A 27,628-nucleotide genomic window follows, 5' to 3' on the forward strand; every position below is an offset into this window, starting at 1 on the left:
ACCAGTATGGAGGCTGTCGAGGTTCTCCGATATTGCTGGGCTTCGATGGGGAAGCTACTCGCCGGTGCCCCGGGCTGCTGAGCTCTCGCCGCCTGCGTCCCCGCGGCTCGCCCGCAGGGCCATGCTGGCGTCGCGGGTGGCGCGCACCTCGTGGGGTGCCTTGCGTGTAGCCGTGTGGGCGCCGGGAGCGCGGCCGGGCAAGGGGCGCGCCCGCGGGGCCTTGCTGCCGCCAGTGCCGTGCTGCCTGGGGTGCCTGGCGGAGCGCTGGTGGCTGCGCCCGGCTGCGCTCGGCCTGCGGCTGCCTGGGGCCAGCCCGCGGGCCCACTGCTCGGGCGCGGGGAAGGCAGCCCCCGGGCCCGCAGTGCAAGAGGACGCCGCCACCGAGGCCCGGGGCGGCCGGTGGGGCCCGGCGAGCGCCGCCAGTCTGGTACGTACCGAGGAGGAGGCGGAGGGGCGACTCTGGGTCGGGGTCGACTGCTGCGGCGGCGCTCGGTCCCGGACGCAAATAACGTGCCGTGGCCGGTGAGGTCCGATGCTTCCGTTTCAGAACTTTTAAAGCGTTCCCCGAAGAGAAGTTATGGGCAGATCATTCGGTCGGGGTGAGTGTCGGGGGTATCAGCCGCGTCCTCCTGTCTCGGTGGTCAAGTTAGAGCTCTCTCCTTCCCGTCTATCCGCACCGGTAGCTGGACGCGCCTCTGGATTTTGCATTGGTAAAAATACCCTTCACCTGTCTTATTAAAAGCCCATTTTAAATTTTTTGAAGCGAATCCCCAATGTTTAGGGCAAGTCTCTGGGCGTCTTCAGAATGATATACAGGCCTTTCTGTTTGCTTGTGCAGGTTTGGTTAACTTTAATTTGACCTTTGGTGACTTTACATATTGTAGGATGAAGGATAGCTAAGTAATTTAAATCGTAATTAAAAGATCCTTTAACCTTTAATTATAGGAAAAGATTAAACCTCTCTTCCTGAGGTAACGGAGGAAAATATTTGTCTGCTTACCTGTTGAAATACTGACCAAACAGAAGACATGAGAGCATGAGTGTGGGAGAGCTTTTGATGTCATGTAGCAAGACTCATGCAATTATTACATCTTCAATTGTTATGTCTTCAGTGGGCCCCTGTGCTGCTTTCATCAGTTATACAGCATGGGTTGGGGTGGCCACATCCTGGCAGGAGTCTCGGCCACATTAATAGCTAGAGCATGTTGGGGTTTGAATGAATGCTGGATGCTTTGAGGTTGCCATATCCTGGCTGAAGTCCTTCCCAGAACGGCAGTAGTTGGTCGAGTATGCCACAGGTTATCTGGTTGGGTAATCTGAGATTAGCTCACTTAATTTTAACTTAGAAACGTTTACGAATTTAATGATTATAAATTGAGGTATTTTATTTTAACTGAAATATCTTATGTGGAGCTAAAAGGAATCCCTTTCATTGTTCTAAGAACATTCAGTCTGGTTTATTAATTCACCAAATGAAATGATCTGGCTGTTTACAACTGTGTCTTTAATTTTTCCCCGTGGGCCTCTCTGAGTTTAATTTTGGGCCTCTGTATTCTGACCTTTTGCTTTGTTTTTCCTTTCTCTCAATCATGAACTGTACCTCCTCACCCCCCTCAATGAGTCACTGTAATGCTGGATCAGTATTTGACTTACTCTGTATCGCAGTATGGTCAACAGACTTTTTTTTTTCTCTGGACTCTGAAACACTTGGACCTTTGAACTTGAATTTGGAATATGTTCCAAGAATGATTCCATTTAATTAATATAATGTGGATTAGTTCAACAGAAGGTCCTTGAGTAGAGGTTTGGAGTGCTGCTTGTTTGGTGATTGTTTCCTGCAGAATTTGAATTTTTCTGTATCTTTAATGACAGTATTCTGCCAGTGGGCCCCAATAACTTCATTATTCCTTCAAACTGAGGTGAACATTTCTTGCTGGGTTCTGTTTATAAACACAAACTTAGTATCTTTAGAGAACTGGCTTTTCTTACAGAATGGCTGAAGGTATTTTAAAAGAGGTATTTAGAAGTGGAAATGTCAAAATTAAGGTTCAGGCAAATAGGTTACTGATTGATAAAGAGGTTAAGTAGGGTTATCTTGTGAGGAGATAGTCCCATGGGGTAGAGCTGGCAGTCTTGACTCAGTGGAGAAAAAAAATCCAGCCTTTAGGGAATGACATTTTCTCTGTATTATTTCTGTACCCTGCTCTGTGCAGTGTATCTTAGTTCCACTAGGCTGGGGCTTTTTAAAGTTGAAATACCCTCTCATGAAACAGACTTTGGCCAGGAAGGAATGGTTTTCAGAGCAGCTGCTGAGGTGCCCTTTTGTTGGTGCCAACTTCAAACACCTTGGCTCCAAATGAAGTTTCAAGGAATCATAAAGCCCCCACAGGGGAGCTGTGAAAGCCCTCAGCTTCTGGTTGGGTATCTTAACATTTCTGTGGCTATTTTGAACAAATTTACAAAATCTCTTTATTTCCTAAGTATCTCAATACCTTTTCCTTGTTTCATTTTCTTCTAGCAGTTCTCCAGTTTAGTGATGAGGTTATGGAATTAAATGTTTTATTCCTCTTCATTCGTATCTCCAACACTGTGTATGGCATTTAGCATTCTTTTGATGGGTATGTGTAGAGGAGTGAGGAGAGGTTATTTTGCAATAAATGTTTTTTAGCCAAAATGCCCATGGTTGATAATTCGGCTTTTTTCTGACACTTTCTAGACCGTTTGTCTACTTGAGGTATAAGATCTTCCTGAAGATCTTTTTTTTAATTTTGTATAATGGGAAAGTAATTCTTTTTTAAAAAAAAAATTATTGAATATAGTTGATTTACAATGTTGTTGAATTTTCACTTTTAAAAGCAGTATGTTTTTACTTTTGAATTCTGATGGTGAAGTAATACATTAAAGGCTTGACTTATATGATAGATAATACATGTTTATTCCTTCTCTCTTTAGTGAGAAAACCTACTCTATATACAGCCAACATTTTAGTCTGTGTTTTGGTATATGACATATCTTCATCTTCTGCATTCTTAACAGTTTTAGATGTGTGTAAAAATAACGGAATGGATTTTAAAACTGAAAGTACTAATTTTAAGGTTTATGTAGCTTCTAACCTTTAAGTTGATGGAGTGTATTTTCCCAATGTATATAGTTACTTAAAGTATGAATTTATAGTATTTAAATTTTGTTGTCTTTATGTTTCAGTATGAAAACCCATGGACAATCCCAAATATGTTGTCAATGACGAGAATTGGCTTGGCCCCAGTTTTGGGCTATTTGATTATTGAAGAAGATTTTAATATTGCACTAGGAGTTTTTGCTTTAGCTGGGCTAACTGATTTGGTAAGTTGTACCGGCAGTCCCCCTGTTTTGCTCCCCTTCTAAATCCCAGGGTCTCTACTACACTGAAATAGCACAGACTCAGTCTGCTTTTCTTTGGAAGGAAATCCTCAAGATGAATTTCACCTAGTACTTTGTGTAAAGGCTTGTCTTTAACATCTATGTGGGACTCTGTTATTCTTTATATGATCTAAGGAAGGAAGTGGAGGTTGTAGGGAGGCATGGGAGAGGGAGCTCTTTACTCTTGGTTTTTAACTTCTTCAAAGAAGAAAAAACCTTAGAAATTCTCAAAGGGCCAAGTACTTGCTTTAGGGATAGAAATAAAGGAGAGAAGCTGTGAGACTTTTTTTCTACTTACATAGTAGAGAGAAATATCTGATCTGCAACAACAGTTGGTTTTACTGGTGGAGAGGGAAACAGTGGGCCAGTTGTTGTGATCAGGGAGCTTGCAGAGGCCGGATCTCTGCTCAGGTTTATGCTGGCAGGAGGCCATAGGCACCCCACAGATTTGGTCCTTGATTCCTTCTCTACACCCCTCTGACCACCTTCCAGAAGACCCTGCCCTAGGTGGGCATTAGACATCCTTCCTTCTTCCACTCTCCCAGCAGATGGACCAAGGAGAAAAGAGCACCTTGACACCACTGTGTCAGTTTATAGGGAGGGAAAGATTTATTCAGGTTATCTCCAATTAGAACTTGGAAAATAATTTTCTAACAGAAAGCCACACTATGTGTTATATAGGCTTTTGTGGACTGGCCAGTCATCATCTTGTGTGACATTATTTGTATTTATCACCCACCCTGTTGCATAAAGGATTTGAAATGGCTTGTAAAACTATATGTCCTGCAAAAACACAATTGAAGGAAGTGGGGGAAAGGTAGAGGAAAGATTTTAAATCAGGACAAAAGCATGTAGAAATAGACATTATGTATATAAATTGTATATTCTTGTACAAGGCTGGTCTGAGATCCAAGTGAGTACCCAGACAGGCAATAATAATTTGGTGCCTCTTTAAACGGATGTATGTTTGAAAAGCTTTGCTCAGTATTCAGTGAGAATAAAGAGAAACTAATTTTCTGTTAATAAAAGTCACATAGCATCTTTCTTTGTAACATCAGCTGTTCCCTTTGAGGTTCATAGAAACAAAAGTACACCTGCCCAGTAGCATTGTTGAGCAATACAGAGTTAGCTGAAGATTCTGCAGGATAAATAATGAGGACATTTGCACTGTTATATGGCATTTCCAAATATGCATCAAATACAGTTTCTTGAAATGGTTACTGCCTCTTTTTCCCGAGTTTAGCTCCTGTTTGTCACAACTTCTCATTCTCACAATCTCTTCTTTTGTCCCTGCTTTTATCTGTGAAGCCTGAAGCCCTCCACTTATTAATATAGTCTCCAACTCTGTCAAAGGCCATTATATTGATAATGGAATTTCTTTTTCATAATAGGCAAGATCTTTTTCAGTTACTGGATTTGCTCTTTTTTGGTTTGTAGGTTTTTTTAGTTGCCACATGAGATTGCAATATTCATCGAATGTGAGAGGTCTCATTTACACTTTTCTAAATATGTAAGACAATGTGTACAGAAACCTGAGTTAACTGGCATCATATTACATTTACTTCATGTAGGTTTTGATGCCTCTAGAATGGCTGCTGGGCAGATGGCTGGACTCATGGAGGGTTTAGGTAGGGGAATGTTGTATATGGGAAGTGGATTACGGGAATGCAAGAATAGAAGCAGAGAGGCTGGTTATGAGGCTTATAGTAATCTAGGGAAGAGGGTTGGGAAATATGTTTTGAAGATAGAGTTGATATGTTAATGGATTGGATATGTGGGGTGAGAGAAAAGAATTAAATAGGAGTGCTAGGCTGTTACTTTTTTTTTTTTCCTTTTCTACAAGCAGATGCATGGAGGTTTACATTTTCTGTGACGGTCAACACTCAGGGTAGGACAGGGTTTGTGGGAAAAGAGTTGTTACGCCTGTTCAGATAGAGGTAACATTGGGTAGTTGAATACAGTAGTTTGGAGTTCGAGAAAATCATGGTTAGAGATAGATTTAAGAGTTATCATCATATAGATGGTCAAGTCTGGATGAAATCATCTAGGCTGTGGTAAAAGAAGAGAAGAGGTCAGAGAAAAGAACAATAATGGAGCAATGGAGAAGGAGCCAAAAAAGGACACTGAGAAGGAATAGCTGGTGAGAAAGAAAGAAAATTGGGCAATAAGGTGTCCCAGATGTTAAGTGAAGAAAGTGCTTTAATTGTGTTGGGGTCAAGTAAGCTAAGAATCTAGAATTCATTGGTGACTTTTATGGGTACAATCTCTAGAGGGTGGGGCAGTCAGAATGGGTTGGCGAGCATAAATGAGGTGGTGATGACAATAGATGTCACACTGGGGAAGTTTTGCTTCATAGGGGGATAGAGAGATAGTCAAGGAAGGGTAGTTTATAAAGAGATGCATACTGGGGAAATTTTTGTTGTTAATTAACTAATTAATTAAATGACTGGGTAGGAAGAGAGAGATTGATGATGCAGGGGAGGTGGGGAAAACTCAGAAGGTAAGAGGACTTGGGATCAGGGACCGCAGAGAGAATGTGCATGGACACTAGTAGGTGGTGGACTTGGAGGTGGGAATACAAGGGAGGGCTGACACTCTGTTTCTGTTTTTTGAGCAAATATAGACATGGTCATGAGCTAGAGAGAGAGGCTTTGGGAAGGATGGGCAGACTATGAATAGAGAAGGTAAACACAGTAAGCAGGTGTGGGTTTGCCAGGCAGTTTTGAGTGCCCACAGGAGATTTGTGGTCATGAAAAAGTGAGATCAATCAGCCCATTTATGTGTTTTTCTTGATCAGTGTTCAGCTGCTTGGGTGCAGGCCTATAGTACATGGTAGTTGTATTTAAGCAGGGTTGAGGGAGAGTGGAGTAGGGAGTTATAGAGGTTTACAAAGAAGAGATGATGTTGATGACCTTGGAATCCAGTGTGAGTAGAGGAACAATGAGGACAAGAGGGTGATGATGGTGATAAAATGGGAGGTTAAGTTCCCCGAGATCAGAAACTGAACTGACACCTGAATCTTCCAAGGCCCCAACTCCCAGTTCTAGGCACTCTGTTAGTGTTACCTATAGTATACTTAAGAAAACAGATTTTTTCAGTTGAGGTAGTAATAGCTAGTAACTGCTTTTTTTGAGGATTTACTAAGCGCTGAGTGCTAGACAAGTATTAATCACATTACGTACTGAGACAACCCACCCTGCGAGGTAGGTAGCACTATCTCTGTTTTACAGATGAGGAAACTGAGGCTTAGGCCAAATAACTTGCCCAGAGTCACACAGTTAAGTGAGTGGGAGAGCCAGTGCTTGAACCACTTATGCTCTGCTACGAAGAGTAAGTTCTTAACCATTGTCCTGTACGACTGCTCTAAGTCATTGGAGTACTTGAGAGATGGAGGACTTATCTTTTAAAATGTACCATGTTAAATTACGTCTAGATTAATTTGATCTTTTTCCTTGGAACTAGGACTGGAAAATTCAAATATTTGTTGAAGTTTGAAGTTAAATAAAATGAGTAAAAGCCAGGGTAGGGACTTGGAAAACCAGAAAATATCTGCCTCGTTTAATGAAAATAGGCAGTACTTGGTTTCAGTCAATTTTGTGGCCCCAGGGTGGCCAGATCTTCCCATTTCTCAAGTGATCCTGGAGATCTGGATTTTTTTGAGTTAAGACTTTGAATATTTAAATATTGGCAACTAATTTATATTTAAAAAATCACTGGGCAGGTCAAACAAAACCAGCCTGCAGGCCTCTTTGGCCCCCTGGTAACCCAAGTATGACCTCTGCTTTAAAATATAATTTGTTTCCAGGAGTAGTGAATAAGTAATTTTCATATCAAAAATTTTAAGTAGGCCAGGTACAGAGGACTGAGTTTTGTATTCAAATACAGGTCATGCAATACAGTCAGACATGGAATTAACAGTGGCACTAGATAAAAAATATTGATAATAACAGTTAAAATAGAATAAAATAAAAATAATAACAGCTAAAACATAGGGAGTTGGGTCATATTATAGAAGAGTAGGTAGGAATGGAAGTTAGAAAATCTCGCAGTTAAACGGTAGTCCTTGCAAGTAAAAGCAGCTATTTTGGCTGTAGTGAAATAGCTCAGGGCTCAAAGGGTGGGGGATGGGAGGGGTGGGTTGGGGTGGGGTGCCTAGTCCAAGCTCTGTCAGTCCTGCTTTCTTTGAGTTTTATTTGGGTTCTTTACATCTCTAAATTTGTGTCTGGGTTCATCCCACAAAGGGGCATTGTGAAAACATTGCAAAATAGCTGAAGGCCTTGAGAAAGAAAAGTGAAAATTTTTTTCTGTAGAAAAGTGAAATCATTTTCTGACCAGTTGGTAATTTAAAAGCTAAGTGTATACCAGTAAAACAGAAGGTTTGGGGGTAAGAGACAGAAGAGGTTTTATCTACATTTTATGCAAGTATAGCGGTTATTCTGGTATCTCTTAACCTTCAAGATATCTACTCTGTACCTATTATGACATTTATTAAAAAAAAAAAACTTCTATTTTCAGTTGGATGGATTTATTGCTCGAAACTGGGCCAGTCAAAAATCAGCTTTGGGAAGTGCTCTTGATCCACTTGCTGATAAAATACTTATCAGCATCTTATATGTTAGCTTGACCTATGCAGATCTTATTCCAGGTAAGAACGCCGTCATGCGTACTTTTAAATAGTACAGGGAAGAATCACATTTATCAGCTTAGGATTTCTCTTGATTGAGAGACAAATAATTTTTGTTCCAAAAATATGTTTTCAACTTTAAAGTGTTTCCCTAAATTTAAACTATTGAACTGTTTTGCTTTCCAAGCTGTTTGTTTTACTTTAGAATTTATGACCTTGTGTATACTATAGAATGCATTGTTTTCTTAGTAAAATTGTTTAAAATTAAACAAATATTTCAAAAAAATTGAGCTAATTCATATTATCCTAGAATCTTTTGAAACTATTATTTTCTTTGTGCCTAGCTTTTGAAAGCAATTTAAAATTTTCCTAAGTCTTATTATTTATTAAGTACAATTTAATAAGTGAGAGCTCTGAAATCCTAAAGATGTCTATAAAAATTCACATTGTTATTATTATTACTTAGATGGTATTACGCAATTTTAAATTATACATATAGTTTGTACATTGTCTGAATACTCTTTTTTTTAAATTATTTTTGGCTGCGTTGGGTCTTTGTTGCTGTGCGTGGGCTTTCTCTAGTTGTGGTGAGCGGGGGCTACTCTTTGTTGCGGTGTGCAGGCTTCTCATTTCAGTGGCTTCTCTTGTTGGGGAGCACGGGCTCTAGGTGCACGGCCTTCAGTAGTTGTGGCTCGTGGGCTGTAGAGTGCAGGCTCAGTAGTTGTGGTGCATGGGCTTAGTTGCTCCGTGGCACGTGGGATCTTCCCGACCAGGGCTCGAACCCGTGTCCCCTGCATTGGCAGGCGGATTCTCAACTACTGCACCACCAGGGAAGCCCCTGAATACTCTTTGTAACAAAATTTTATGATCTTTTGTATTTTGTATGTGCTTTTTTGGTTGTTCATTTTCTACTTCAGCTGTGTTTCTCAGTTTTTAATCCTTTGGTTCAGATTAAACTGTTTATTTCCAAGAGTTAGAATCTGAGAACAAAGAAGCTGGTACTTGGTCCTTCAATACCATGTTATTACTGACATTTGATAGGAAGAAGTTTACTGGTGTTTCAGTCTAGTATAGGATATTCCCTGATCAGGGCTCGAACCCTTGTCCCCTGCATTGGCAAGCAGATTCTTTTTTTTTTTTTTTTGCGGTACGCGGGCCTCTCACTGTTGTGGCCTCTCCCATTGCGGAGCACAGGTTCTTGACCTGCAGGCTCAGCGGCCCTGGCTCACGGGCCCAGCCGCTCCGCGGCATGTGGGATCTTCCCGGACCGGGGCACGAACCCGTGTCCCCTGCATCGGCAGGCGGACTCTCAACCACTGCGCCACCAGGGAAGCCCCGGCAAGCGGATTCTTAACCACTGTGCCACCAGGGAAGTCCCTACCTTTAGGCTTTTAAATCCACATACCAAATTTAAAAATGAATTAGACTGCTGTTCATGTGCTTCTTTGAAAGTCAGAATTATGGTGTGTGAATGGTTGGGGGTATTGAAGGGGCAGGGGTATGCTATAAGTAATATAGATAATTTGTAGGAGAAAAGATCCTAAGGAGCATTCTGTTAACATTCACAATTAAAATTTGTGTGTGTGTGTGTGTATTTTCATGCTTCCCATTTTTCAGAGTTATTTTGTATTTTGTTGTATTGTTTTACAACGGTTGGCCAGCCCAGGTATTTCCGTGGTGAACACAGAAATTGTTTCCAGGTTTTGGTATTATGGATATTGTTGACACAATTGATGTAGGTCGCTTTTGGAACTGCAACTTCCCTTCATTATCATTCTGGGAACTTCCATTGTCTCTCTTCTGTGTTGGGTTTGTTTTTCCAGGCTCCCATGGCTTCCTTGTTAGGGTCCTCCTTTTTGTGGAGTAGAATCTCCAGTTGTTTCCTAGCTAGGATGCAGCCTGGCAGCAAGGTTTTTAGAGGTGTACAATGTCTTTATTCTACAGACATCTAAAATGTATTTGTTCTACCCTCCATACTTGATTGGGGCATAATTTTCAATTGCAGGTTATTTTCACTCAGAATTTTCAAGACCCTGATTATAGATTTCCAGATTCCATCTTGCTGTTGAGAAGTCTCCTGCCATTCTGATACCTTTTCCTTTACGTGTGATTATGTTTTGTATTAGAAAGCTTTTAAGATTTCTTTGCATAATTCCTAGTTGATGGTTTAAAAAATTCTCTCTCTTAAAAGTTAATTTTCTAACTGCTTCTTGGGACACCCAATTATCCCAGCACTTATTATTGAAAATTCTATACTTTCCAGACTCACTGCCATGTTCATATATACATGGGTCCATTTCTGGGTTGTCTAGTTTATTCCCCATTGATTTGTCTATCTTTGCACCAGTACCATCCCTAATTATTATTACTTTGCCAAAAGTCTTTTTTTTTTTAAATTTATTTTATTATTTATTTATTTATTTTTGGCTGTGTTGGGTCTTTGTTGCTGTGCGCGGGCTTTCTCTAGTTGCGGTGAGCAGAGGCTACTCTTCGTCGTGCGCAGGCTTCTTGTTGCAGTGGTTTCACTTGCTGCAGAGCACGGGCTCTAGATGCACGGGCTTCAGTAGTTGTGGCACGTGGGCTCATTAGTTTTGGCTCGTGGGCTCTAGAGTGCAGGCTCAGTAGTTGTGGCGCACGGGCTTAGTTGCTCAGCTGCATGTGGGATCTTCCTGGATGAGGGCTCAAACCCGTGTCCCCTGCATTGCCAGGCGGATTCTTAACCACTGTGCCACCAGGCAAGTCCCCCAAAAGTCTTGATACATGATAGAGCACGTTCTTCCACCTTGATATTCTTACCTGTTTTCATTTGTGTGTGAATTTTAGAATCAGCTTTCAAGTTCCCCAGAAAAACCTGTTGGGATTTTATTGGAGTTGCACTGAATTTACAGATTTATTTGGAAGAATTGGTATTTTTACAATATTGTCTTCCAGTCCACATACATCTTGTATTTACTCTATTTAGGTCTGTTAAAATGTCAAAATGTTACAGTTTTCTCTAGAGAGGTAATAAAACTTTTTTATTAGATTTATTCCTAGGTGACTGATAGTTCTTGATGCTTTTGTAAATGGTAGCTTTTTTAATATTTCATTTTGTAGTAGCTGATGTTGATAGGATGAAATCAGTTCCATCTCTGACAGTGATTTTTGTGTCTAGCAAAACTTGCTGAACTCTTATGCTAATAATATAAATGTATATTCTCTTGGATTTTCTGTATCCTTGATTATGTATTATCTATAATTAATGACAGTGTGTTTCTTCTTCTCCAGTCCTTTTACCTTTTTAAAAATTTGCCTCACAATAGTGCACAGTGCAATGTTGAATAGGAGTGGTATCTGTGTCTTATTTCCAGTCTAAGAAGGAAAGCTTTCAGTCTTTCAGTATTAAATATGACATGTCCTGTAGGGTTTTGTAGATACCCCTTTTTCAGGTTAAAGAAGTTCACTTCTACTGGCAGTTTGCGCAGAAATTTTTTTACATTGGATATGGAATTTTATGAAAATTTTTTTCTTCATGTATTATGATAGTCATATTTTTTCCCTTTAAGCTTAATGTGTGGTGAATTACGTTATTGATTTTCTAAGTTAAATCAACCTGATGACATTCCTGTTACAAATCTAACTTGGTTATGATATATTATGAAGATATTGCTATTTGGTTTACTGATATTTTGTTGAAGATGTCACATCTATATTCAGAAGATTGGCCTGGAATTCTTTTATACAAATACCCTTGTTAGGTTTTTTTTTTTAATATTTATTTATTTGGCTGTGCTGGGTCTTAGTTGCAGCATGCGGGATCTTTAGTTGTGGGATGTGAATTCTTAGTTGCAGCATGTGGGATCTAGTTCCCTGACTAGGGATCGAACCCAGGCACCCTGCATTGGGAGCGTGGAGTCTTAGCCACTGGACCACCAAGGAAGTCCCCTACCTTTGTTAGGTTTTAATATCAAGTTTATAATAATCTCATAAAATGAATTTAGGGAGTGCATACACACCCCACCCCATTCTTGGGAGATGTTTGTGTGAGATTGCAATTATTCCTTCTTGGAATGTTGGTAGAACTTGTTGAAGCCATTGAAGCCTGGAGTTTTCTTTGGGAAAAAGTTTTAAAATAGTTGATTCATTTTTTAAAAAAATGGTTACAGGGTGATTCAGTTTTTCTGGTTCATCTTTTGTCTGTTTTGTAAGTTGTGATGTTTTTCTAGGGACTTGTCCATTTCAGCTACATTTAAAAAAAATTTACCATAAGCTATTTATAGTATCGACATTAACGTTTTGATGTCTGTAGGCTATGTAACGATGTCCCCCTTTTCATCCTAATTATTAGTTATTTGTCCCTTTTTTTCTTTGACTTGTCTTGCCAGAGGTTTGCCTGTTTTATGAATCTTTTCAAAGAACCAACTTTGAACTTTGCCAAACTTCTCTGATATGTTTACTACTTCATTAAATCTTGCTCTTTTATTTCTGTCTCCTCCTTTGGTTTTTCTCTGCTGTTCTTTTTCTAAATTCTATAGATCAGTCCTGTCTAGTAGAAATATAATGGGAACCATAGATCTAATTTAAATTTTTCTAGTAGTTATGTTCAAAGTGAGAAGAAACAGGTGAAGTGTGTGTGTGTGCTTGCACTTCTGCTACAGTGGAGACTGAGTGCTCTGTGCATGCACTGCTGCCTGTGCCAGGCCACCCCCCATTTTAATAACATTTTATTTAACCCACTAGATGGAAAATATTGTCATTTCATTATATAATCAATAAAAAATCATTAATGAGGTTGTTTTTTCATACTCTGTCTTCAAAAGCCAGTGTGCTGTTTGCACTTACAGCACCTCTCACTTCAGACTAGCCACATTTCAAGTGCTTTATCTTTACATGTTGCTCATGGCTATTGTATTGAACAACACAGCTGTAGATGAATGTTTAACTCGTTCCTTTTTTGTTTGTTTTTTTGGCTGTGCCGTTGTGGGATCTTAGTTCTTCAACCAGGGATTGAACCTGTGCCCCCTGCAGTGGAAGCATGAAGTTGTAACCACTGGACCACCAGGGAATTCCCTGAGCTTTTCTTTTTTAAAGTTTGCATTTAAGGCTATATATTTCCTCTAAGTATCCCTTTCACTGTATCTCATATGTTGGTACTAGTGTTCTTGTCATTATCGAGTTCAAAGTAATCTGTTTCCATTATGATATTTCTTTGGCCTATGGTGTTAATAAAAATTTATTTCTTAATTTGTGGGATTTTCTAGGTATCTTTTTGTTATTGATTTCAAGCATAATTACCTTGTGTTCAGAGAACATGCTCTGTGATTTTAGCCCTTCAGCCCAGTATACAGTCAAATTTTATAAACATTTTATGCGTTTTTCAAATGAATATGTATTCTGCAGTCATTGGGTATGATGTTCTACATATGTCCATTTGGTCAATTTTTTTTTTTTAAGTAAATTATTTCTTTATCTTGGGCTGTGTTGGGTCTTCATTGCTGCACGCAGCCTTTCTCTAGTTGTGGCGAGCAGGGGTTACTCTTCGTTGTGGTGCATGGGTTTCTCATTGCGGTAGCTTCTCTTGTTGCAGAGCATGGGCTCTAGGCACGTGGGCTTCAGTAGTTGTGGCATGAAGGCTCAGTAGTTGTGGCTTGTTCGTGGGCTCTAGAGCGCAGGCTCAGTAGTTGTGGTGCACAGGCTTAGTTGCTCCGCGGCATGTGGGACCTTCCTGGACCAGGGATTGAACCTGTGTCCCCTGCATTGGCAGGCAGATTCTTAACTACTGTGCCACCAGGGAAGTCCCTGGTCAAGTTTTTAATCCTGGTGGCTAAATCTCCTTCTTTACGGACTTATTTTTTACATTTGGTCTGCTTTTCTGTCAGTTACTGAGAGAGTAAAGTTTCCTGCTGTGTCCAATTTTCCATTATTTTTTCTTTTTAGCTCTGATTTTTGCTTCATGTCTTTTGAAGTCATGCTATTAATAAGTGCATATAAAGTAGAATTGTTGTGTCTTTTTGGTGAATTGAATGTTTTATTTTGAAGTGACCCTCTATATCTTTAGAAATGATTTTTGCCTTGAAGTCTCTCTCTCTCTCTCTCTCTTTTTATTTTGACCGCACCATCCGGCATGTGAGATCTTAGTTCCCTGACCAGGGATTGAACCTGTGCCCCCTGCAGTGGAAAGGCGGAGTCTTAAACCACTGGACCGCCAGGGAAGTCCCTGCCTTGAAGTCTCTTTTGTTGACTATTACTATAGCTTCACTAGCTTACTTTTGGTCAGTGCTTACATGATAAACCAATCTTTTACTTTCAACTTGTCCACATCTTTATATTTTAGATATTCCTTAAAAATAACATATAGATAGATGGTTTTTCTTTACTTTATCCAGTCTAAAAATATTTTATCTTTCAGCTGAAACATTTAATCCATTTACTATGATTACTAATATTTGTGTAGCAGTCTTCCATTTTATTTTGTGTTTTATTTGGCCTGTATGTTCTATTCTACTTTTGTCTATATTCTATATTCTATAATTATCACTGTTTTCCTGTACCAATTGGAAAGTTTTACACTCTGTTAACATTTAGCTAGTCTCAAAATTATAATTCATCTTTACCTTATCAAAGTTTAATGTTGACAAATCTATACATTTGGCCTTCTGTATCTGGGAGTTCTCCATCCACGGATTCAACCAACCTCAGATTGGGGGGAAGAAAATCTAGAAAGTTCCAACCAAACTGCTGCAAACTGGAAACTGAGGGTATTTACATTGTATTAGGTATTAAGTAATATAGAGATGACTTAAAGCATATGGCAGGGTGTGCATTGGTTATATGCAAATACTCCACCATTTTATATAAGGGACTTGAGAATTTGTGGATTTTGGTGTATGTTGGGGGAAGCAGGGTGGATCCTCAGACCAATCCCCCATGGATACCGAGGGATGCCTATATGCCTTCTGGGCACTGGAAGGGCCTTAGAATACTTTAACTCCATTTATTCCTTTCTCAATTTAGGTTATTCTCATACTTTAATTTTATTTATGTGTTCAACCCACATGATATTGTTTATTAAGTCAGTGTTCATTTAGATGTATCTTCATACTTTTTTCTGGTTTATGTTTGGTGTATTTCAGACCTTCCACCTGGAATCATTTTTCTTTTCTCTAAAGTATATCTTTAGAAATTCTATTAATACAGGTCTACTGGTGGTACATTCTTTTCTTTGTTTCTCTGAAAATATTTTTATTTTGCCTTTATTCTTTGTGTGTGTGAGGACATTTAAATTCTACTCTCTTAGCAGATTTTAATTATACAATACAGTGTTACCAACTAGTCAGTGTGTTATACATTAGATCCTCAGACCTTATTCATCTTTTGTTTCATCTTAAAATTGAAAGTTTGTGTCTTTTTACCAACCTCTTTCTATTTCTCTCTTTTTTTTTTTAGATTCTACATATAAGTGATATCACGCAGTATTTGTCTTTCTCTGTCTGATTTTGCTTTTATTCTTGAAGGATATTTTTGTTGGGTATAGAATTCTGGGCTGGTAGTTAATTTTCTTTCAGTACATTTAAAGTACCATGCAATTGTCTACTCACTTCCATTGTTGGTAATAAGAAATTGTTAACCCATTTCTTTTTCAAAGGTACTTTTACTCTGTCTGCTTTTAAGATTTACTCTTTCTCTTTGGTTTTCTGTAGTTTCACAATATTTGGTGTGATTTTCTTTTTTATTTATCCTGCTCGTGATTTGTTGGGCTTTTTAATCTGTGGATTGATATCTTTAATCAGTTCTAGAAAATTCTGAGCCACAATCTTCAAGTATTGTTGTCTGTGTTTCTCCTTCTTTTGGGACTGCAGTATACCTGTGTTAGATTTCACTGTATCCTTTAAGTGTCTGAGCCTCTTTTCTGCATGATACCTCATTTTATCTTTCTGACTCCATTCTAGATGATTACTAATGAAGCTTGCTCTTTCATTTCACTAATTCTCTCTTCAGCTGTGCCAAATTCATTTAAGTCTTCCATTATATTTTTTAGTTATAAAATTTCTATTTCATTCTTCTGCAAACTTAGTAAATCAACTTTTATAGTTTGCGGTTCCCTGCTGAAATTTTCAATCTTGATTTTTGTATCCCTTTGAACATAGTAAGCTTTAGTTGTTTTATAAACACTGGTAATTCTGAAATATCTTTTGAGGGTCTCTTTCATGTGTCTGTTTCTATTGAGTCTTACTCATGGTATCTTATGTCTTTGGTTATTTTTGACTGTTTAGACACTGTACTAATATTTAAAAAATAATTTGGAGGAATATCTTGATGTGTAGGATGATGGCATCACTCTCCAGAGGAGATTTTTTGTTTAGTTCTGCCAGGTATCTAGGCATGCTAACAGTCTGGGACCACCTAGATGGCCAGATGATAAGACATTCTTTTTTAAGGCTTAGTTTGCCTAGGGCCATCTCCTCTCCCAACCCTGTGGGAATAGTTGTTCAGATCCCAGCTTAAAGCTAGGAGGTGCTTTGTCACTGCCCAACCTGAGGGCTCTGGGCTTTGACTACTGTTCCCCCACCCTTTAAGGCTGCCAAAACCCCTATTCAGCTTTGTGGCTTACTTCCCTAGGGTCAGGGACAGTGGCTTTGAGTGGCTTTGAGTACCTAGGCTTATTTTCCTGAGTTCTCATTCTGATACTTTATTAGCATCTTACAAGCTTTTCACTTTTAAGATTTTTTTGTTTGATGTTCTTCTTTAACTGTCTTAGCAGGAGAATTATTACCTACTCAGATATTAATGGAGCTGAACCTGAGGATCTTTTCATTTACCTATAGGTCTGAAATTTTGCAATGTTATATGTTCTAGATCCTACTAGAGTTTGTAGTAAATCTTTCTTCCATTGTGCTGGGTACTAAGAAGGCCCCTTCAGTCTGAAAACTTATCCATCAGTTCTGAACATTTTTCCCTAGGTTCTTTTCTTACTGGAAACACTTTTTGTTCTCTTTCTGGGAGATTTCCCCAACTTTGTCATTTACCCCTTCTACTGACATTTTAGTTAATTTATTTATTTAATTAAAAAAATTGATTTTTGGCTGTGCCACGTGGCATGTGGGATCTTAGTTCCCTGACCAGGGATTGAACCCTCAATCCCTGTAATGGAAGCGTGCAATCTTAACCACTGGACCGCCAAGGAAGTCCCTCGATTGACATTTTTACTGCTATCATTTTTAATTTCCAAGAGGAAATAAAGAGCTCTTGCTCTGTATGTTCTTTCAAAACAAACAAGGGGCTTCCCTGGTGGTGCATTGGTTAAGAATCTGCCCGCCAATGCAAGGGACACGGGTTCGAGCCCTGGCCGGGGAAGATCCCACATGCCGCGGAGCAACTAAGCCCGTGCACCACAACTACTGAACCTGCGCTCAAGAGCCTGCAAGCCACAACTACTGAGCCCATGTGCCACAACTACTGAAGCCTGTGTGCTTAGAGCCCATGCTCCACAACAAGAGAATACACTGCAATGAGAAGCCTGTGCACTGCAACGAAGAGTAGCCCCCGCTCGCTGCAACTAGAGAAAGCCCATGCACAGCAGTGACGACCCAACACAGCCAAAAAATAAATAAATAAATAAATAAATAAATTTTTAAAAATGTCTTTTTCTTACTTCATAGGTGAGTATCATCATTTCAGGACATCTTCTATCTGTTTTTGTACGTGTGTGGGGGTGGTTTTAAACCCCTGTATTGTATCTATTTCTTTTCTTCTTCTTTTTTTTTTTTTCCTGTTTGTTTTGGTATCTCTTTTATGATGGAGACTTTGCTAAAATGTCTGGTGATTCTTGGCTGCTTACTTCATAAATGTTTAACTGGGTGCTCCCTGGGCATTGGTGGAATTTGTTGGGTGGTGTACTACCCTCTAGGGTGAACAGGCAGTGAGAGACCAGGCATGGCCCTGAATTCTCAGTACCTTTAGCTCTATTCTGTAGGTAAGAGCTCTCCATTTGCTCCTTAGAGATTGCAGAGGTCCTGGTTTAGAGATTAACATGTAGAACAATGTTCTACAGACTTTTTCTGTAAAGGCCAGAATGGTAAATGTTTCTGACTTTATGGGCCATGTGGTCTTTGTTGTAACTACTCAAGTCTGCTATTGTAGTGTGAAAACAGCCATAGAAAATATATAACAAATGACTGTGGCTGTGTGTTAACTACTATTTTCAATGCAAACTTCTACTATGTAAAAGTGACTTGATTTTATTATTTCCCTTTAACACTAATAAATTTGCCCATGATGTACTTCTTTGTTGCAGAAACTGTATTTCAGACAGAGTTAGCAAATAGGAAAACCTTGGAGCACTCCCTGACACATTTTACACCTCCCTAACACACTATCATACTCTAATAGACAAAGGAAAGCTGCTTTAGCCCTGGAAGAAAAGGGAAAGGAAGGCCAGGAGAGAAAGCAGGAACAGTTAGAAGATTCAAAAGCCAGGGAACTGGACAAAATTGCCCCCAAAATCACAGTAAGAGCATGTATGTATACAGGCTCTCAGTTGGCAGAGGCTTTAGAGATCACCCAGTGCAGCCTGGTCCCAGTCTGGCTGTGCTTGTGAACCCCCAGGGAGCATTCACCTTTGCTTTTATGAAGCTTTCACGAGGTGATTCTGTGATGAGTAGTCAGTTTGGGGAACACTGGATTTTGTAAACAGTCCTGTCTTCCACCAGCCTGTTAACAGATGGTAAACTGAGCCCAGAGATGCATTCTGCAGTAGTACTGACTAACTGGTGACCTTGGCCAGGTTTTATAATCTGCCTGAGGCTTGTTTTCAATATTTGTAAAATGGGGTAATGATGGTTCCCACATCATGGAGTTGATATGTAGATTAAATGACATAATATGTATAAAATACTTAAATGGTGCCAGATGCCCAATAAATGGTAATTTTAGTAGTTAATAGAACTAGAGCCCAAGGCTTTGCAGTGTATTGAATTGCTTCATCTGTTCTTCTGCAGAAACCTTATTTAGAATTAAATTATATTCTTTTTCCCCTGTGGTGATGAACTACAATAACAGGTGTTTATTTTCCTCTACTGTTGTGTTTACTGTATATAATTCACATGAGTTTGCTGCATTTTAAAATCTGATTTAAAAATAAATAAAATCTGATAGTTATTTGATTTTGCCAGCTGATTATTACTATAGAAAAGTTTGGTTTACAGGCACAAAAATCCTCCTAAAAATCATGACTGCCTTGTTTTGTTACTTGGTTCATACGGTCGAGTCTTCTTTGTGCTCCAAATGCCATGACTTGAGTGGATAAGCATTTTCTCTTTGGAATCGTCTTGTCATTGAGTACTAGGCCAAGGATCAACACTTACATCACAGCCACAACCAGCAGAGATTTAAATTTTAAATCTGTAATTAATTACTGAGATTTTTCATAAGTTTCTGAACCAATAGAGGACCCTAAGTATAGCCTTAAAAGTAATTCACAAAGAACTGTTTGAAAGTATTATGGAAGGGATGTGCATGATTCTTTTATTTTAGTAATTGAAACAATTTGAAATGAGTGTTAGCCTCAAGATTTTTTCCTTTTTAAATATTTTTTTCTAATAACATGACATATATTCATGGTTAAAACTTCCTTCAACGTGGAAGGATGTAAAATGAAACAGGACCTCTGCCCTCCCATTCTCATTCGACAAGGGAGCAGGAGTTCCTTGGGTATCCACTTAAAATGCCCTTCTGCTGGCACTGGGACCGTCCTGTAGGATCTTAGGAATAATGAGAAAACTATCAACAAGTTGAATTCATGTTTAACTAGAATTCATTGAATGAATGAGCAGAAGAAAAAATAGCAATTGCCTGGATAGGAACTGGCCAGGCAAAAATGAAGATATTTTGGTTCTCCACAAGTGGTACACATAGCAAATTTTACTGTTCATAAAATAATCTAGAATGCAGAAGCAAGCAGTCAGAGTTCTTAAAAGTCAGAAGGGCTTGAGTTAGGACTTCCCTGGTGGCACAGTGGTTAAGAATCCACCTGCCAATGCAGGGGACACGGGTTTGAGCCCTGGTCCCAGGAGATCCCACGTGCCACGCAGCAACTAAGCCCATGCACCACAACTACTGAGCCTGTGCTCTAGAGCCAGCGAGCCACAAATACTGAGCCCACGTGCCTAGAGCCCGTGCTCCACAACAAGAGAATCCACTGCAATGAGAAGCCTGTGCACCACAACAAAGAGTAGCCCCCGCTCGCCGCAACTAGAGAAAGCCCGCGTGAGCAATGAAGACCCAACATAGCCAAAAATAAATAAATAAATTTATTAAAAAAAAAAAAAAAAAGAATGCCTTGAGTCCCGGCATCCTTTCCAATCTTTTTACCATCTCATTCCATGTAATTATAGTGAGCTTGGTGATCTTTTTTCTAAATTTACAAAGCTGGGAAGTAACAAAGGAAATAGGGTTGAGTAGAGCTGACACTGATTAACTGCAATTTAAAAACATATGCAAGGAAAAAAAAATACAGAAAGGGGTGAGAGGATCAACATTCTGAAATGTGACTTTAAAAGCCATAGTCTGTCTTTCACCTTGTTTTGAAGGCAGGTTAAAAAAATATAAAAATCAGTGGTTCACTGTAGGGACCCTAAACAGGCATCAATAAGTGTTTATTTTAAAATTTTTGCTTAGGTGAAACACCAGTTTATGGTAAGGCTTCATTGTATGTATAATGTCTTAATAATTTTCAAAATCCCAATCAAAATTATTTTATATTTGATTTTCAGTTCCACTTACTTATATGATAATTTCAAGAGATGTAATGTTGATTGCTGCTGTTTTTTATATCAGATATCGAACTCTTCCAACACCGGTGAGTTTGTTTCAAAAAAATGTTCTTTTAGTATTACTTGTAACTTAAGGCAAAAGAAAAAAATCACTATTGCGTACTGAGTTTCACCTTATGGGAATAATTTATGACAATTATGTATTCAATCCATTTACTAGGAATTTAAAGAAAACAGACATAACTGTCATCTTGCTATTTGAATCACCCATTATGGTAGCTGTTCAGTGAACATATGAATAATCAGTTTTTAAAAGGATGTTTTTGTTATAAGTCAATATTGTTTTAGTTGATAGTCCATAAAACTCAGGCCAGCTAGCCCCATCCCTAGCAGCAAACTCTGTTAGGAGTGTTTTGTATAACTAAGTACCCTTCCCTGTCTAATTTAGCTTCTACTATGGATTATCTAGAACTGGTTTTTAAAATCACAGTTTTATGAGCATGGAGTGGTTTGTTCGCACATTTGTTCATTGGTTCTACAAATATTTGAGCACATAAGCATAGCATAGCTTATAACCACCTCATGAATGTAACAACCTCATCTTTTGATTCCCAGTCCAGTGAAAATGGCAGTATTTTATTCATTTTGGTTCTTTTTAGCCTATAAAGAAAACAGTGATGAGGGAGATTTGTTGAATCTATTTAGTAGAAAGACATAGTTAAGCAGACTTTATGATAGTTATTGTGTTAGAAATTTATAGAAATTGAGAAATCTATAAATTAAAAAATCTATTTTCAATAAACTGTAGGTGATTTATGAAGAATGTAGGTGTTGCTTATATAGTATAATAAAAGCAGATGCAGATAAAGGGTTTATCTAGCATATAGCCAGGCGTGTGTTATACACTCAGTAACTGTTGCATATAATAACAAAATATTTATTTTAAACTTGAATGATGAATAAACTTTATGTTTTTTTTGTCCTCTGCCAGAGAACACTTTCTAAGTATTTCAATCCTTGTTATGCCACTGCTAGGTTAAAACCAACCTTCATCAGCAAGGTAAGAGACACACAACATCCTTTTAAGTTAAAAACCGTTGAGGATTTTATTTTGATGACTATAAACCTCAGTCTGGAGCAGCTGAAAATGAGACACATTTTAATGTATTGATCATAGAGAATAGAGAGTGGGGTCATTAGCCCAGTTCTTTTGTCCTCCAGGCTTTCTGGATCTTTAGTATATATGTTGTGTTTTGTGTTGGTGGTGTAAGAATTTAAGTCTCCAAATGAGGTATTAGGGCCACCACTTAGGGGAGGTGGAAATGTAATTGCATATTGACACAAAGAGAGTGTGAAAATTTCTTTCTGGTTTCACTACCCACCCCTCCCTGTAGTGAAAACACCATATAACAAGGTCCTTTCATTTGCAAGATCGATTGTTAACATGGAAAGGGACAGGAGAAAGTTATATTCACTAATAAACAACTCCTACTCTTAGTTGTCCGTCTGTTTTCCTGAGCCCTTTTCAGGATAATAACTGTATGCCAGTCTTTGCACACAGAGAGGACACTATTAATGCCACTGAAGGCACATTTGTTTTACTAGTAGCCTTGGTAAGTTTGCTGTAATTATTCTTTTGCTCCATGCCTTGTGACAGAGGTTTAACAGGTTAGGGATGCTGATCATCTTTGGGACAGAGGGATGATTACTCTTAAACCAGAGACCCCCTGGGGTGAATTTTTACCTACAAATATGCGTTATTTATTTATCTATCTGTCTATTTTATCTATTTATTTTTGTGACTTACATATGTATCAAGTACAGTAATTGGAGTATAGAACTGTACAGAAGGTGGCTTAAAGAGGTACCAGGGACAAATGCCTCAATTCCTTGGGCTTGCAGGGAGTCTCCAGACAATTTTTATTACTTATTTTTAAAACGGAGTCGAATCCTTGTAATTTGGCTGCAGAATGGATGAGAGAACGTAGGTGCTTCTCTAGACACATCACCCACGGATTCATACGTCACCCGCTTCCTCAGAATGCTTCTCTCAATGAGTACAGGAAGTCTCCAGTGGTTTTGTTGTCTTCCTTTTCTCCACCACGCTGTCTTTTAGAGTAGGGAAACCTACTCATTTCCGAACTTAGAGCCTCTCTCATGGAGATTAGTGCATTTCAGTTTTCTAACTTCATAGGTTTTACAGGTGGTAGGCAAGTGAAAGGAGCATTGAATGGAGTACTGGGAAATCTGGGTTCTGGGTATGGATCTGTAACCTGCTATGACTGCAGGCAAGTCACTTAACTCATTACCTTTTTACCTGTGAAGAGTAGCTTCATTATTTCCATATTCACAGGGCTGTTTTAATAGGCAACTGAGAAAAAAGCAAAGAACTTTGCAACATTATTGCAACATTATTGCTATGGAAATTCAAGATAGTGGTGTTTTCTGATAGTTGCCCTTCCCCTCACTATATAGGGCAGCTGTGGAGACAGATGGGCCTGTTAGTGAAATTCAGCCTTTTGTGTGAATGCCAGCTTCTTTGGCAGGGATATTACAACATCCCTGAGGGTCTGTTGTGTTACACTGTGATGGGTTATGCCTTTCTCTTGTGAGCTTGAAACATGATTGGGTTGGCACTGTTCATTTATGACTTCTTATTTTTAGGTTAACACAGCAGTCCAGTTAATCTTGGTGGCAGCTTCTTTGGCAGCTCCGGTTTTCAATTATGCTGACAGCATTTATCTTCAGATCCTGTGGTAAGCTAAACTTAGAATTACTCTCTGAGAATGTCAACAAAATGGCTTATTTTGACAATCCTAGAATTACTTTGTTCTTAATCATGTTTATTAAACACTGGGTAAAGCTGTGGGCTATATTTTTTGATTGATACCATTTTTAAGAAGCTTACTATCAAGTGTAGGATATAGAAGTTATAGGGGGTTTCATGCAAGTTAGAAGGGATGAGAGGTACAGATAATGTGTTGGGGTTTTGGAGTAGAGAAAAATACTTCCAGGTAGGAAGAAGAGGGAAAGCTTCAGGGAAGAAGTAGCATTTGAGCCATGAGGTCTAGGTGGAGAGAGACTGAGGGGAGGCCATTCTGGTGAAGGGCAGACCCTGAGCAAAGTCAGACGTGCAGGAGAGTGGATAAGTGGAAAGTGCACCCAGCCTAGTGAAGGGGGCAGAGTGGGAGAGAAAGTTGGAGAAAGGAGTTTGAGTTTTATTTTATTAAGGTTATGTATAGCCTTGAAAATGTGTCACATTCATACTTTATGCCACACTGATACTAAAGCACTGTATTTTTACTCTACTTTTAACTCGATAATTAAAACATTGCTTGATGCAGTCTGAGCCAGAAAATAGTTGGTTAACTAAAGTCAGTTAAGCTAAAAAGCTTTAAAAATGATACACACGCTAGACATTTTATTTTCTAAAATATATAATCGTACATTCATTCTGATTTGTCCTACGTCTTCTGATAAAGGCTCAATGCCTTTTCTTTGATTATAGGCTCATCAGTGGGATTTTTTTCTTTCTTGCAAAAAACTGCATCCATAATACAACCTCTCTGATTTTCATGTTCTGCTTTTAAAGTGATACAAGAATGTAAGACATTTATGAAGCAATCAGAGTATAGAAACTTTCTAGATTTTTACCATTTTCTCTAGTATTTTAACAATTACATTGTCTACTTACTTTGACAGTAATTTTTAGCAACTCGCTGTGATGTCAAGCCTTTCCAAAGCCTCCAGCTTAGTTCTCAGAAATAGCGACTCTTCCTACCTGTATGTTTCATTATGTGTGAATTTAGGATATCAAACTGGCATAAACAGGTTTGAGATCAAACAGAGTCTTGATGAGCCTACACCTCACCTGGTGGAAACAGAAGCACATGTGTGCACCAAAGAGGAACGTGTTAGCTGCGAGCACTCAGCAAGCCCTGAGTGTCACTCGTGTCATTTCAAAGAGAATCTGGTTAATTCTCCTTAATTTTAAGGAAATATCAGTAAAGAAAGCTGAATTTTATTTAAAATGACTCAGATATTAGAATTCCCAAGATCTGTAAGATATAGCTTCTAAAACTAACACTCTAAGCAGCATGGAACAGTGGGAGGAGCACAAGGGCTCTAGAGTTGGAACCAAGCCAGACTCATAGTTCTGTGGCCCTGAGCAAGCTCTCTGGGGCACTGTTTCCTCTGTAAGATGAGGTTGCTGTGAAAATAAAACTACCTAGAATAATGTCTGGGTAAAAAATGACAATTGCTATTACTATTTTTTTCAGACTGATTAACTAGATTAATTGTTTGACATTACTGATTCAAATGAAGTCTTAAAGAAAAGCAGTATATTTAAATTCTTGTTAAAAAAAAATTACACCGACACAGGCATTTTTACTTTGAAACAACTCTTTTAAATGTATTCTTTATGGTTCTTACAGTTAGCATTTTTTAGAGTTTAGACTAAATTTTCTTTCTTTCCTTCCATAAAAGGTGTCTTACAGCTTTTACCACAGCTGCATCAGCTTACAGTTATTATCATTATGGTCGGAAAACTGTTCAGGTGATAAAAGGCAGATGAAAGTCATCCATCATCATTAGCAAGGAAGCAATATACATCATCGGCGGCAGGGCCAGTGGAAATCTAAGGGAGTTTCCTTTTTTGGTGTTCAGCTTGAAAAAGGACTTGTCAGAACAAACCATGTCATCAAAATTTAAGTAATGTGCATTGAAAATAAGCTTGATCATGGGCATATGCAGAATTTCCAATGTATTTTTAAATACAAATAAAACTATAATTTAGAATTTTTTTATCTTAGGTTTCTTGATTAATTTATAAGTAGCAATTATTGTCAGTCATTTTTTGATATGTGAAACAAAAAACAATCTAGAGCATGGAAACTGAAGAGTTGTCACTTTAATAGAATTTAGATTGCTCACAAAGCACTAGGGAATTTCCTGGGTTTAAATATACATCCTGTACAACTTGGCTGCACAGTTGTTTGTTTGACTTTTAGATCTGTGCACACATTAACAGTACATGTGGTTAATATTTAATTGTTTAGGATAATGACTATAAAGGTAGCTTAGTTGTGGATGAATTAAACTTGTAAAGAGATTTAAAATGCAGTAAATTTTGAAAATAATAAATAAGATCAAAATAGAAGGTACTGAAGTTCATGTTCAGAAGTCTTCCAACCTCTCAGGTGCCTAATAGTTTATGCATCAGGATAATAAGTGACAAAGGTCGTTGGAAAATGAAAATATGTCTGTTACCCTAGCCATCCAAGAGGCAGTGAGTTACATCATGCCTTCCCACTGTATCTCTAACATAACAATGTTTGTATGATATTGGGACCTGTACTCATATGTTATGTAAATAATATGAAATTATATTTTTCAAAGGTTTTTTTAAGCTTTGGGGAATCTTCTTTTGTTAAGATGTTAAAGGAATAAAAGAGCTGGAAAAAAGTGACCTTCAATTTGGGTTGTCTGTGTTCCACGGTCGCCTGCTGTTGTGGAAGTTTTCTGATTCATAAAGTCCATTCAGATATATCACTTGCACTTAACATTGTAAAAATAATTGGTTTGTGATCATCTGACTTAAAAGCCCTATTCTTGCTACACTGTCATGTTTAAGAGAATGCAAGATGCAGGGAGAGGGGAGAGGAAGACAAGTGGCTGGTGCCGGTTGCCTCCTTTCAACAGTGGAAGCCTGTTGCTGCTCATTGTCCTGAGGTCTAACCTAAGTGTAACATGGACTCATACAGTGAGATTATCTAAACATAGCCTATTGAGCTGTGTTAAAATGAGAAGTTATAAGCAAAATTCATGCCTCTTGGTTGTGACATCCTTGGATCGGTGTGCCCCTTGTTGCCTGCTGGTCCTGGCTTCCTTGTTCCCAGATTAGCTGCTGAGCCATCCTTGGCTTGGAAAACACTGAAGCCTGCGGCCAGGGACACTGCTAAGGAATCCAGTGGAAGGGGGTGAGAGAAGGGTGGTGTGAGGCTGGCCATTCTCCCCTTTGGGAACCTCCTGTAATGTCTCATAACGGCCTGGGGTGCAGTGAGGCTTGAGTTGGAAGTCCCATTGCTGGACCACCCAAGAGGCACGTTAACCATGTCTCAGCACTAGCAAAGTATGATCACACAAAAATGATGTTTAAAAAAGGGAGAACTTGAAATAAAGTAGGGGAAAAATTAGAATTTTGTGTCTTGTTATGCTTATTTATGGTCTAGTGTTGATACTATTTGGAGTGACTTACGGGTTGGGTCCCTAGTCTCTTTAGTATCAAAGTCTTAATCTGGTTCTGGTTAATAGACTTTTTCCACGTCAACCTGTATGTTTTTGGATACTGAATTGCTATAAGACATAAATTCTGCTGGTCTATAAAACATTGAAATTGTATTAGGTATGTTTGAGTGTATATTCATGCATACAGACTCCAAGCAAGACAAATTCATTTTGATGCCTCCACATAACAGACTCAGTCTTTTTTTTTTTAAGGAATATTGTTTAAATTAATTAATTAATTAAGTCTGTTTTTGGTCTTCCTTGCGGTGCACAGGCTCTCTGGATGCGGCTCGCAGGCTTCTCTAGTTGCAGTACTCAGGCAACTAGAGCGCATGGGCTCAGAAGTTGCGGCATGCGGGCTTAGTTGCGGTATGTGGGATCATAGTTCGCTGACCAGGGATCGAACCTGGGCCCCCTGCATTGGGAGTGTGGAGTCTTAACCACTGGACCACCAGGGAAGGTCCCTCAATCTTGATATTAAACTAAAAAAGGCATTGGGATAATTTAATTACATTCCTGAGGGCTTTTATGTTAGTCACATTTAGGACTTCTGCCTTGCAATTTTAAA

The 27,628-nt window shown here is 38.8% G+C and overlaps 1 protein-coding gene across 1 annotated transcript; it reads left to right on the forward strand.

The window, feature by feature from the left end:
- CRLS1 (cardiolipin synthase 1) lies at positions 1–26,249 on the forward strand. Its single transcript, XM_029221299.1, has 7 exons — positions 1–427; positions 3,205–3,342; positions 7,915–8,044; positions 20,773–20,858; positions 21,764–21,832; positions 23,437–23,528; positions 25,261–26,249. Exons 1-7 carry the CDS (start codon positions 122–124, stop codon positions 25,346–25,348), a joined length of 909 nt encoding a protein of 302 aa, XP_029077132.1. The 5' UTR covers positions 1–121; the 3' UTR covers positions 25,349–26,249.
- The last annotated feature ends 1,379 nt before the right edge of the window (positions 26,250–27,628 follow it).

This window comes from Monodon monoceros, unplaced genomic scaffold, assembly GCF_005190385.1.
Source record: "Monodon monoceros isolate NGI ecotype Baffin Bay Population unplaced genomic scaffold, NGI_Narwhal_1 Super_Scaffold_13, whole genome shotgun sequence".
In the NCBI taxonomy this organism is placed as follows: domain Eukaryota; kingdom Metazoa; phylum Chordata; class Mammalia; order Artiodactyla; family Monodontidae; genus Monodon; species Monodon monoceros.